The sequence below is a fragment of the Saimiri boliviensis genome, chromosome X (assembly GCF_048565385.1).
Source record: "Saimiri boliviensis isolate mSaiBol1 chromosome X, mSaiBol1.pri, whole genome shotgun sequence".
Lineage (NCBI taxonomy): Eukaryota > Metazoa > Chordata > Mammalia > Primates > Cebidae > Saimiri > Saimiri boliviensis.
This window is the reverse complement of record NC_133470.1, coordinates 73,365,641-73,380,182: the sequence shown is the minus strand read 5'-3', so window position 1 is coordinate 73,380,182 and position 14,542 is coordinate 73,365,641. Positions and strand designations below refer to the sequence as shown.

Here is a 14,542-nt window from a genome sequence, read left to right as displayed (position 1 = left end):
CTACAATACTGTGAGATAATACATTTCAAAAGATAGGCAAGGAGTGGGAGTGTCACTGCCACTTCATAGGAAAAATTAAGAGGCTCTTTAGTCAAACAGAATTTGAGTGAGCTCTAGGATTTTACCGAAGTGAACCAAGTGAAAGTAAGAGCACAGGGCTATAACTGGCCTCGTTTTTTCACTACGCTATGATGGACACTTCGATGTGCAAGAAGACCTGACATTTTGGGGGGGCAGAGAAGATATATACCCCTTCCATTTTGTTTCCTCTTTGCTGTAGTTGGCTCTAGAATAAACTTTTGACAATAACAGATACTCAGAAAATATTTTCTAGTTCTTGGTTTACCCATTTGTCCTGCTTTCCACTGTAACCCTTCCTCCTGAAAGCAGGTTCACTAAGCACATACAGCTAGGAAAAAGCAATGCAGTGTGAAACAACGGAACAATTGAAGATAGGAACATCAGTCTGCTAAAACAGATGAACTGAAATGAGATGTGTGTTCATATTTGCTTGAACATAACAAAATTAGAGGAAGATTTGCAAATATCTTCCTAGTTCCTGTATTTTGATTTGCACTGACTCTACTAAATATTTCAAATGACTGCAGTTGGCAATTTCATAAACAAATAAATAAATAAAAATACTCAGTGACAATGAGTCAAAGTCAAAACGTTTTTATTTAAGCTGAAGTTTAGCAAGTACATTTTTAACAAAGAAGGTGTACTTTAACGTAATGTATAGTAGAACAGGGAAACCATACATATAAGTTTCTAGTCTCTAACACACTACTGCATTTTTTCCTTTAAAAGACAAAAAGCCAACTTGAAATGAGCATAGAAAAGCATCAGACATGATCAAGTTACTTTAGCCATTAGGATTTAGCTCATATTTTCAAACTGGTCAATCTAATGCAAGGACAAAGTTTACATCATTGCTTTTAAAATGTACAAGTGTTCCTTTCTTTTTAACGTAACATACATTAAATAGCTGCTTCAGTAAACAAAGCTTTGCTGATAAACACAATTGAAATAACTCCATGTTGAATAGTTTCAGAGATAAACTGGAATCACAAGCATCTTCATTTATGTAAAGCCAGCGAGGACTTTTCAGGCTGAATAAAATTGTTGTGCCATTTCTAAACAGTAATAGTTACCTCCTTTAAAAAAAAGAAAACAAGTTAGTTCTTATGAAGAATAATTCTGATACGTGCTTACAAATATTAAATATCTATTTTCAGGAATCTAAAATGATCTGATGTAACAGGCTCAATTTAGTGTTGGTAAAACTTAACATTTCTTAACATTTCTATATTTCTATTTTTCAGTTTTCAAAGATCCTTCAAATTTCATGCTATAGCATCTGTTCTTCTTTCCACAGCACTAGAGACATTGAAGACTGATAAAGCCTCTTCATGAACTATATTATAGTATCTGTAATAATCTATGTTATTTTTTCTTTCTGTATATAATGGTGCATCTGAAATCCCATCCCTATGGTCTACCAAAATAGAGGGAAATGCATATCTGGTTATGATTTAAGATAATAACAGCTTTTGTACATTTAGAATTTCCTCTCCCCAAGTTGACCCTGAGACTGTGTATACTGCATGAAGGGAGACTAGTTCTGATTATCATTTTAGCTACAGTGTTTTGTCAAACCGGCATCCCTCTAAATGATGGTAATTAAAAGAGCCCATGCTGTCCTGGAGTTAGATAATATTTAATTTGGGATCGTTAAAGTTATTGTTGGACATTTTTTTTTAAAAAAAATCTATTCTACGTCTTTTTGTCAAACCTTGCTATTTTCCTTAACAATGGTTTATAACCCGAGTTATAAATGCATATATATAGATTCATTACAAAGATTGGCTTTTGGTTACAAAGTAGGACAAGAAATGTGGATGAATCAGTACAAATCCATTACCTGTGCTTGAGAAATACTTAAAGTCCATGTTTCTGAGTCAAGTGTTTTATTTTTACTTATAATGGAGAGTGCATTAGCATTGTTGGACTAATACGCCTAATCTTAAATATTAAGTCAATCTGGTCAAAGCTTGTGAGGAGGAAAGCATACCCTTTTTTAACCTTGTGTATAATATCTTTAAAATCCGTATCCTTTCTATGTATAAGGTATCATGGTGAGTAGTGAAATTTTCTAGATAATATATCAGAACCAAAAATAAAGATGTAGTAAGGTAATAGAAGAATCAAATATTTGGGATCTGGGTTACTCAGACTCATGGAGGGTTGGCCTTCATCAGAGGGCAACCAGACATTTTACAAAGGAGCCCATGGAATTCACCTCAGCTTTTCCAGGGACCAGAAGAAAACCAAGCTTGAATTTTTGGACACTGGTAATTGTTCCAACTCCTTAGTGGAGTCTGAGAATATTTACTCTGATGAATTGACCAAATACCTCCTCAGTCTTCCAGTCTACCTCACTCTGTGTATACACAGCCTAAATATCAAAGGAAAGCTCTTCAACATGAAACGACAGTCATTTTACCAGTATTGAAATTTATACAATATAGCTAAAGCTTAAATCATGCAACACAAGTTGTGAACATTACAAAGTGGAAAGCAATGGCAAAAACACACTATACCCCTTAAAAAGAGTACATGAACTCAGCAATGAATAGCAAAAGACAATCACCATTTGTCCTTTAGAAAAATGCAGTTTCTGAAATTTATCTACGTTTGTTATGTTTAATTCTTGCCTGTATTAAGAGACAGAAATATTTGCCCACATCCTTCTTTATGTGTCTGCTTACAAGGCCTATTAGGAATAGCTTCCACAGCTGCTCAAAAATTAAAAGAAAAAGTAAGCTAGCAAAAAGAAAACAATATTAAGTGATCAACTTTTCTACCCAGAATACAATAAATTGAGATTTCATAGTAGTAAAACGTTTTCTCCCAATTTTGAAGACAGTAACAAAATATATCCCTGTGTAGCATGCTGTATAATATTGACGTATATTTGGTTACTGTTTTATACGTGCCAATACTGAATCATCATAAGGAAGATGTCAGTAATGAACTGCTAACTGACGCTGATCCTTGGAGCAATCTCAAAGTTTGCCACATTTCAATTTCAAAATGCATTTCAGCTATAATATGAGTGATTTATCACTTAGTAGTAGCTGTCAAAGTACTCTCCTAGATAAACCAAAAACATCTGGAACCATAAACAGAGAAGAGTAGTAGCTGAATTTTAATCCAGACCCAGTGTGCTGACTTCATTAGGAACAGGAAACAGCTAATTAGTAATGGAATGTTTCAAGTTTTTAAAAGGGCTTGTAGGTGAGCTCCAAACAGAGATGATCTGATATGAACTCTGGATGCCAATAAGATTAAAGATCAGGAAGAGAAACTAACAAAGTCTCTCCAGGGGAATGTTAAGGATTTTGAAAACTTGAAAAGAGAGACATTCACTGACATCTGGGGAGAGCTGACAGAGTTTATTGCTTTGGGATTTATCAGATAGGTAAAAAGGGGAATTTGATACATACAAATATGACTGTTTTTAAAGAAAACACACAGGCCCATGCAATCCTTCCCTTAGCACAGCATTGACTGACATGGGCATATGCCATGGCACAGAAGGTCAGCATGGACACTCCATACAGGAGAGGAACCTCTCCTAATCAGTTGAGTTATCTTTACTGGGACACAACTAGCTGCTCCAAACTCAAGTCAATTGAGACTTGCCCTCTGTGGTATATGTCTTAAGCCTATGAGCCAGAATAGCTAAACTCATGCGTCATAAACAAGGCAGATATACGGGAAAAAGTCTGAAAAAAATACACATAAGGTGTCCTCATAGTTCAAATCAAGTAAATTAAACGATCTATTTATTTTTTAAAAAGACACTAGTTTATTTTTAAGTGACTTAGTTAATTTGGAAATTCTACTTAATGTCCTGTGTATTCCAATATACGCTATTTGATTACATAATGATGAGACTTTCTTGGATATTGTATTTTTAGGGATAATGTATTTCACCTCTCATTGTTATTTATTTCTGATATTTAATATTAATAAAAGTTTTGATTTGACTTGCCTCGATCCTTCTCCATGACTTATTTCTGATTTGGCATTGTGTCACTGAATCGAGCTAAACAGTACACCTACTCTACATAAGCAGACCTTCTACAGACCATGAAGAACACCAGAATCCAAATGCCTATGCTTTAGAGTACATTCCTTCAGAGCATGGAAGTACTGAAATGTCACATCAATATGAATTAACGTAATATTTTAAAGTGTTTAGGATGGGTGGCCATTCCAGCAGAAATTGCATGTGCTACCATGGGGAACCTCTTACTAGAAAATGGATAAAATCTCAGTTGGTTTTTTGCATAAGATGTGTGGTGATTCTGGCACATCAGAACTAAATGCTAGGGCAGACGTAAAAACAACACAATGAATTAGATTTTGCTTGGTGTAAGGAGGGCACTTTAGAAAGGGCATTAAATCTTTTTGATCATTAGAGTACCATATAACACCTTGGAATGTTGCTCTATTAGATTTTTAGTAGGCATGAAAATGATGATAACAGGTATCCACCCCCAGCCAATGGCCAGATCTCCTCTAAGTAAACTGTTAAAACTATTTGAGGCCATTTCCTGGGCAATTCAAGCCAAACGACCCATTTGTTCCAAGTCATTTGAACATGTTAGGAATCTGGCTATGTCTAGACCAGAGAGTGAACAGTGTAAAATATCGATAATGTGACTGACTCATCTGTCTTTCTCTTTTCTTATGCCTACATATTTTTCATTCTGTTTGCTTGTTAATAGCTTAATAAAGAGGAAGCAAGACTGGGGATGGGAGGAGAGAAGAAAACAGTAAAGGGGTTATTTTTAGCAGCTTGGGTATCTGTTTTTATCATTGCATTCTTTACAAGTAAGGAATGTGCTGGTAGAAAGGGGTTAAATGACTTGCTCCACTCTCAACAGTTCAAAGGAAAAACTGGGTGTGGTAAAATCTAAAAACTAGAGCCCCCTATATTTTCTTAGATAACACTACAGGCCAACTGTTTCTTTTAGAAATGACAGCTCCAAAGCAGTGATAACAAATATCGATCGTTTGCACAAATAATATGCATTGATATAATTCCTGTTAAACACCAGGTCAAACAAGAAGTTATTTCACAGTAATTGCAGCTTAAAGTAGGTGTGTCTGCATTTTAATTTGTCTCACACCATTTAGAAATAGCATTTTCTCTGTTTTAAAAATTCTTCCACCTACTTACCCCACTAGGATTCTGTGTGAATTAATGTGATACTGTTTTTGAAGCACTATGAACTCCTTGAAAGAAAGAGGTTAAAGAAGTGGAAAATATATTCAGTCACTATTATGACTATTCCCTAAAAACTTGTGAAGCCCATTCTCTAGGACATTTTTCCTGTATGTGTAAGGTTCTATTTATCAGTAATGAACACACAATAATTAAAGGTTCCATATTTTAAGAATGTGAATATGAATTCTAAAGAATTTACAACACTAGATAAACAGGTAACTGCTACAGCACCCTATTCGTGCCTATGATCAGATGGAGTTCCGGCATCAGTGTTCAGGCTGCACAGAAAAAACAATAAGACCTGGTCAAAATTTCATTCCAACAAAGAAAATTCAAAATCTACTCAATGCACTTCACTGAAAACCACAAACTCACTTTATAGTATTTCACTGTGCTATATATGTTCAAGATTTGAAGAAATCTCTCTGCAATTAATGTATTATTTTATTAGGTTTATCCATTAATCAAATATTCATTTATATGAGTCTGATTTTATTAAAAATGAAATTATACAAAGGTGAGCAAAACCATAGATTTGCAGTAGTTTAAAGCTTAATCTTATTCTCTAGGGGTGATATTGACAATATAAATATGGCATAAATGATATTCCCTAACTCTAAAATATACTTATGAGCCCCTTGTGCATGTTCTTCTGCTTTACAACCTGCAGCAAAATGCATAACTAGCTTAATAAGCAAGGCATTTAGGAATTGTTTTTTCCTCCGCAGTCTAAAACATGAGTAAAGACCTGTACTGTTTTTTGTGAGTGAAATGTTTGCTAATGAATGTAATGTTCCCTCAGTATGAGATTTCCTTCCCTGACACGATGGTTATTTGAAAGTAATTGCTCACTTTATAATTTTCAAAAAAAACTACCAAGAACTGTGTCTATAATGTGTTTAGAAGTTTATATTTACAGTAAAATGCATTCGTGATATTTCCTACCCAAGGTTCATGTTTGTTTCCAAGTGTCTCCTCACCACTTGTTTACCGCTGTAAACAACGGGACTGCAACATGAACTAATAGAATTCACACAGGTATACTAAAGGCTATCAAATCTTTCTTTTGAGGCAGCTAAGCTACCCTTGAACCAATGGCAATATTTTGTAATGAGTTCTCCAGCTAAGAAGTAAGTTCCATGTTTTCTTTGCGTTGCTTAATTAGTGCTGTACTTCTGATTTACGAATAAGCGCTATATTATTTAGCAGCATGTAAGATCAGCTCTTGAAGGTCACGTTTTCCTAGCCTGAATAAGATAGAGATATCATAATGTGCTAGTTAATGTTCCCCTTATTTTCCACTTCAATATTAGATTCAATCCTAATTAAATGTAGAATTAATTGTAGAAACTCAACTTTAGTTGTGGAAATATGTTCAGCATATGATGTTCTCAAATCAAAGAAGCGACAGTAGTGAGGATAGTTTGGGGTCCAGTCAGTTACTATTGCAGTAGTATAAATATGAGTTACTAATTTAAAAGTAGGAAAAGCAGACAACTGTAAGCAAGGAGAAGCTATAATATAGTGTTTGATTACTATTTTTCTAGAGAGGAGCACTATTTTGGACTCACGTTTTTTAGAAGATGCTGGTGGTTAGTTTAGAACATGGTATATTTTTTAAAAACAGAGGTTTCATGAAAATAGTAACCATTTGGGCTCATTAGCCCTTAAAAATATCCGACTTACAATTTAATCAACACGAAGACCAGGATAGATCAATAGGTCATCTTTTTTGTCTGCAAATAGTATCATTATGGAGTATCCAACTCTCTTACTCACTTGTAACTCACCCTGGTTTTGTGAAATAATTATTTAACACCCCCCGCCCCCGCTTCCCCTTTATTGAATCTCTAGTTCTTAGAAAATATACCCTAAAAAAGAAGCATAAATGCCCTTTTGCTTACACATGGGGATAAAATGTAGAGATATAGTTACCATAACTCTCCATGGGAGAGCACATGTTTTAGAGGAAGTTTTATGCATCACTTACAGACCAAAGAGTTCACTCCTACTGAAATCAACATTAGAGAACACAGAATCAAATTTGTGTGTATTTTACAAGGCACATTAATAATGATATCTCATACTTGTGATATTTATCAGGTAGTATGTATCTAACTTTATGTATCTAACTTACTGATGAGGAAGATTAGGCAATATTATAACTATTTTACTAAAATTAAATCAGACAGAAGTTAAATGATTTCTCAAGGTTAGTAACTGAGTTGGCAAGTTAGTAACTGAGAAATTCTGCTCTTTCTTCCACTTCATTGTGCGTCTCACATACTGGTTATAAAATGGTAATAGAAGTGCATGTGCCCAGTACAGAGATCTGCAGCTGTTGAGTCACATGAAGAGCTTTAGAAGTACTTAAATTCTATTTTTCATCTAAGAAGAGAGAGGAAGGGAGAGGATAATAAATGAAAGCCAACATGTATGGAACACCATGTCAGGAGCCACTCCACATGTACATATGGCACATGTGGAATGCCAGCTTCTTTCATTATTTTCTTGTTGTGGATAATGCTACAGTGAAAAGTGCTGATTATGTTTCTATGCCATTTCTCTAAATAATTTGAAATCAAATCCCCCACTTTTCATAAGCATAAACGTTATAAAATGTTTCTTCTTCTTCTTTTTTATTTTTTTTCTGAGAGAGTCTTGCTCCATCGCACAGGCTGGAGTGCAATGGTGCCATCTCGGCTCATTACAACCTCCTCTCACCTGGTTCAAGTGATTCTCCTGCCTCAACCTCCCAGGTAGCTGGGACTACAGGCATGCACCACCACACCCGACTATTTTTTGTATTTTTAGTAGAGATGGGGTTTCACCAGGTTAGCCAGGCTAATCTTAACCTCCTGACCTCAGGCAATCCACCTGCCTCGGCCTCCCAAAGTGCTGGGATTACAGACGTGAGCCACTGCACCTAGCCACAAAATGTTTCTTAACAGTCTAACTGATTTTTGTATAGGACGCATATTGGAAATATTTTAAGGTAATGTTTTAAAGTATTTAACTGCTACATTTGCCTGCTAGACTTATAGAAGAACACTATAACAGTTGATGTTAGATAAATCAAACTATGGAGGAAAGTGAAAAATGGAAGTAATGAATAAATAAATGTTAATTTGTACAATGTTAAAAATGACGACATCCAACATTTCCCATAGAAGGTTGAAAGGCAGTTACCAGGAAATTGTAGCATTGAAGGATTTGTTGGTTCTCTTTATTGAAGATTTTTCCTCACTCATTATTAAATAGTTGCTCATAGATGCTGAGATCAACATTGCATTTATTCATTTTTATTATTTTAATGAAAACAAGAGTGATTAGACATTTGTGAAAGCACAGGAAGATAGGAAATAAATGTAAAATAATGACACTGGGGGCAGTTGGTGGGGGTTGGGGAGAGACAGTGGGGGGTGGGGAGGGAGTGGGGGGTGGGGAGGGATAACATGGGGAGAAATGCCAGAAACAGTATGCACCTAAAGTAAAATAAATAAACTTTAAAAAAGTAGTGATGCTTTCTTCAAAGCTAATAAAGTAATTGGTGGATATGTTGCTCCAATAATCATTTGCATCACTGAAAAAAAGTAGATTCTAGCTGAAGTATGTGGATCATTACCAATGTTAATTTTCAAATATTAAATATCAATAATGTTACAATGTTAATTTTCAAATATCAAACATTAAAAAATGCAAAATGTAAACTTGAAAGCATCAACAAGTTTAAAGGAGGTGTGTATAAAATCCAAAAGAACATTTTTCTTTAAATTCACTTTAATTTCCAAAAGGTAATATCACATGGCTATTATCAATGAAAAGGAAGTTCCCTAGGGCAAATAAATAAAATGTTTTGCTAATGCCACATAAGGAATCACAGTTTAAAGTTAGTTAAGTGGCCAGGCACGGTGGCTCATGCCCGTAATCTCAGCATTTTGAGAGGCCGAGGCAGGTGGACCACCTGAGGTCAGGAGGCCGAGACCAGCCTGAACAACACAGTGAAATTCTATTTCTACTGAAAGTTCAAAATTAGCTGGGTGTAGTGGCCCATGCCTGTAATCCCAGCTACTTGGGAGGCTGAGGCAGGAGAATTGCTTGAACTCGAGAGGTAGAGGTTGTTGCAGTGAACCAAGATCAGGCCACTGCAATCCAGCCTAGGTAACAAGAGTGAAACTCCATCTCAAAAAAATAAAATAAAATAAAAAGTTGAATTATATAAGTGAAGCTCTGTTGGAATCTAGTTCTAACAGACAGGACAAAGTGAGTTTAGTCACGAATAAAAAAGTTTATTTCTGTTACTATTTCAGCTGCTCCACACAGTTTTAAATAGAAAAGGGAGTTGTATATTTGTCTAAATTTTATAAATATTACCCCAATCTCTTACAAACTTTTAAGGCAGAGGTGATTAATTTAATCACCTCTGCCTTAAAAGTAGTCTGGTTTAGACTATTTTGATTAATTAACTATGAAGTAGAGACACCTCTGCCTTTTTCCTGAACCCCCATGCACTGTTCTGCATGGGGATAATACTATAGTCTTGTTACATATCCTAACTAGCTAGCTATGTGAGATTTTTACAGGAATGGATTGATTGTGATGCATAGTGAGATGAATGAGTGAGAAAGTTAAGAGTCCTGTATATTAGTTCCCAGTGTCAATGACAAGCAAATTAACTTAGGTTACCTCCATACTTATAAAATAGAGGTTAATCACACCTTCCCAAACTACCTCTCAGAAATAATCCTCTGAGAGAATATTATGTGAAGGATGACACAAAGCACACCATGTTATACATATAATAAGTCATGCCTTTCTTTTTTCACTATTCCAATTTTAGGCTATGAATTCCTCATTCTTAGAATGATAAGTATCTTGGAACAGAACCACCACAGATTCATGTGGCAGCAATACAATTATTCAAATTTTTTTAGGTACTATGAAAATGATGGTGTATGATTACAGTCTCCTATTAAAATGCTGTTTGTTTTAGTTTTTAAAACACAAATGTAGAAGTAGAAAAATAAAACTTGACTTAATCTTTTAATCAGGAAAATGTTTTTCCTTTTGCATGTTCTTCAGGTATACTTAGGTTGGGGTTGATGTATGGTGAATCTCAAGCTTAAAAAACTGTATTGTATATGTAAAGAGGATGCGGCATAAAGTAACTGGTCAAGCAGTTATCTGAATTAATTTGAACAGACCTTCCTAGATTATAGTAAAAAACACCTATGAATTAGTGAATTACTCCTGTAGATTCAACATGCTTACTAGCAGAACAACTGATGATGGCTTGCAAGTCTCACTGTTGGCTATCACTGCAATTTGATCTGTTATATAAGATGTAGCTGGAATTGCAAGTCTTTGATCTGTATATGAGATTAGATGTTACCATCATAATTAGCATGACAGTCCTGTGGTCACTGAAAATAATTTTGTTAACAATGCAAGTGTGTGGTGCAAGCCACTCCATGGCAACCGAGCCCTACATGATTAAGTAATTAATGCAAGCTCTCCACATCTTCCTAAGAAAAAACTAGAAATATAATATGTACTATGATCTGACAGGTATTCCGCAGCAGAGAGGTACCACCCGTCAGGATAAAAATCCTGTAGAGGATGAAGAAAATAAGGGGAAAATACATTCTGAGGAAGAAAATAAAAAGACTCAGATCATTTAATGAACTGCACAGAAAAAGAATTTTGCTGCTTTAGAGAAAGATGCTGGGATCTTCTCTGGGGGTGTGTGCTAGAATGTTTACCCATTGTATGATGGTCATTACAGTAAAGTTTCTCTAGGACATAAAAGAATCCTACTCTTTAAGGAAGCATTTGAAAGAATTTTTTAAAGACTACTTCCCACAATTCCTCTGTTCTCTGACTTGCTATATATCTCCACTTAATAAGAAAATATTTTCACTTTACAATGGAAACATCAGAGTACTTGTATATATCTACCAACACAGTACAAGGCATCAGTGGGAGGAAAATTAATAATTAGTGGTTGATGAGTTTAGGGTAGGAAGCAGTCAGTGGAACCCTTAGAGAGAGCAAGATGGAAAGCACACTGTGTAGAAAAGCCTATAAAAAATTTTATCTTTCTCCTTTTAGTTTTTCTTATCATATCACATTCATGTCAATAAATCATATGTGATTTATCTTTTCTGGCTCCCTTTCACATTCTTACTATCACTTTTTTTTTTTTTTACTATTTTTCCAAATTCTACAGTGATAATCTTACTCAAGGGTAGTTGCTTTTAGGAAATATTGGCATGGCATCATAAGTTCTTTGGAGGAATGTTGTTTTAGGTTAACAAGAAAGTAGCAAAGAGAAAACATAATAAGGAGTTCTATGGGGTCAAGGAAGGATAGACACTGTTCAAATTGATTTTGAGAGAACTGATAAAATAGACATATCCATATATATTTCATTTTATATATATATATATATATATATATATATATATATATAATGTTCTAGGCCATAAAGTATGGATATTAAATTATGCCCTAAACTGTAATTTTTAATATAATAGGTGTTCAAACCATATTTGCTGCTTTTGCAGTCAAGTGACACTTTTTTGCTTTTAATTCTTCAGTGGCACCTTCAATAGGTACTGCATAAATGAGATCATGACTTTTATATCTTTGAATGGTCAGTCTGTGCTCTTAATAAGATCTCTCTTTTTTTTTTCTGAGCAAAAAATTGTTCAGGAAAAAAAAAAGGTTTACTAGGTTTACTTTTATATCCAATTTTGGTTTCCTTTCACATGTTGATTCGACTTAATATCTACTTCTAGTGTGTCAGTAGTAAAAAGAATAAAGAAAAAAATATTTAGGATGCCACTACATTTATGGAAAAAATACCAGAGAAAAATATATTCCAGTGTTATCATCTTTTGTCTTTGTCAACCATGTAGACATAAAAGAAAATGTAAAAATTATTCACAGTGATTGACATTTCATGGGCAAAACACAGTTCCTCATTTTGTGGTTAATTTTTTTTCCTCAAGCAAATGCAGTGGCAGATACAGGGGTGGTATGTCACGGTGCCCTTGTACTTTATGATGTTATCTCCCCTGAACTTTATTATTTTATTTTATTACTATAAAGTCAGTTCTTGATGGCAGTTTTCTATTTTCTAAAATGTAGGGGCTTCATATTCTGGGTTTTTTTGACCTATTATTAAGATGTTAGTTTCAATTTTTTTAAAATTTAGGAAACATGCATGTCAACTGTACCACCAGCCACTAACAATGAAATATAGTAATACAAAAGTTAACTAAGGTATAAACATGCAAAAGGGGAAGTCTCCCTGAGATCATAAAATGATGTTATTTTCTGTTCAGCAGTTCATGTTACTGCTGTTCATGCTAATTAATTAAAGGAGCTGTTGCAGTAATGTGCAAACAGGGAATCTGAGAAACTGAGAGGGTTTTTAGGTCTCCAAGTGAAGTTAAGTCAATCTGGGCGCAAGCAATCAAATGTAATGAAATCACTTGTCAGTGCTAAGCTTGCAAAAACTGTGAAGTTTGACTAGGGAGTAAAAGGATTATAATTAGATTTCCAGTAGGATAATAACTAAATGGCAGAATGCAGTAAAAAGAAATATTACTTTGTTAGCTAATGGTACTGCTGTTTAGTTTTAGTTTTTATCAGCGCACTTGTAGTTGCGCTAATTTAATTTGGTTTTATCAGCAAAAATGCACTACACAAATGGCACTTGAATGTCATTTGCAAAAAATCATTGATCTGAAGGTGCACTTAATGATACCGGGTATGTTTATGCTATGTGAAACAGGGATTGGTTGATAAGATGGTTGATGTACTATCTTGCAGGCCCTCAACTGAGTTATAGGAATCTGGATGCAGTGACATTAGCACAAATGCTTCACCAAATCCTTCATCTCTAAAGATAATGGACATAACCATTGGAGTAGTATGTATACATGTGTGATCACTAGAAAACATTCTGTAGGAGTTGCTATGGTAGACTCCAAAAATACAAAAGATATCGATACCTTTTTATGAAAACTTGGTCTATGCATATTATCTTCTCTGTCAAACAACACTCAAAGCATAAAAGACATGAAATAACTAAGCTGAAGAGATGCATTATATATACATAATGCACTACATATAATGCATTATATGTATTATAAGTAATGAACATATATACAATGCATCAGATATATTATATGTAATGCATTATATGTATACAATATATATAGTGTACATATATAATCTTATAAGATTTCTGGTACATGTGCAGTTTGTCTGCACTAAGTCCCATGTGGAAATTACCATAAAATTGGATACAACTTTTTTGTTTCCAGGGGTGGCCATGTAACATTTTTCCAAGTGCTTTTTAAATTCTTAAGGAGATGTCATAGTGGAATCAATTAAATTTCAAAGTGAGAGTAGTAGGTGAATGATAGATTTCTATGTAACAGTGCTATTGACAATAGAAAGAGAAAGCACTTTACTGATGCTGGAATTGTTTCCCAGGATGGAGATGAATTTTGGAAATGGCATTGTATTGTCATATATGAACTGATCCTCACAAAAAATTATAGGAAATGATCTTTCAAGTTAAAAAATAGGTTTCAAGGGAGATGGAAAAGATTAAAACAATATCAAAATAAGCCGCAAAAAAGAACTATAATAAACAAACCAAAATTGTTAGGAAGAATCGAAAATTAATGGCCAAGCTTGTATTTCATGTTTTCCAAGCATTACACATTTCCTGAATTTCTTAGATACATTCAAAAGTAATGTTTTTATTACCTTTTATTATTTTACAAATAATAGGCAAAATCATTGGGATTTGTAGGTGATTGTTTGACATAATTGATTTGGCAACCTCTATTTAAGATTAGTTCTGATGATATTTTAGGCACCTATTTTCCTGGCTAAAAGAATAAAACATATTTGCTAATTTTTTTTTTTATTAAATGGTGATTCTACTGTCATATTAACACAAGACATTAACTCTAGTTTTTCATAAGGTGATGATAGGGGATTTATCATTTACAGTGCTTGAATGTGCTAAGAGAGGGGATAAGGTACATTTTTTCCATGTTTATCACATTTACATGGAAATTTATTTAATGTAACGTAAAAGACAGACATCCAACGAATAATTATTAACCTACCATATTTTACCATATATAGACAATATTGAACACAAATACTAGACAATGTAATTTTTAATTTGGAAAAAAATACAAATCAATTTCA

General features: G+C 34.1%; 1 protein-coding gene across 1 annotated transcript in view; it reads right to left on the bottom strand.

The window, feature by feature from the left end:
* Positions 1 to 796: 796 nt before the first annotated feature.
* The window catches only part of DACH2 (dachshund family transcription factor 2), a 263,525-nt gene continuing 249,779 nt past the window's right edge, over positions 797 to 14,542 (bottom strand). Inside the window, exon 10 of the mRNA XM_074391534.1 lies at positions 797 to 1,157. Within this exon, the coding sequence (XP_074247635.1) occupies positions 1,108 to 1,157 (50 nt within the window). The 3' untranslated portion in view covers positions 797 to 1,107. The remainder of the gene's footprint in view (positions 1,158 to 14,542) is intronic.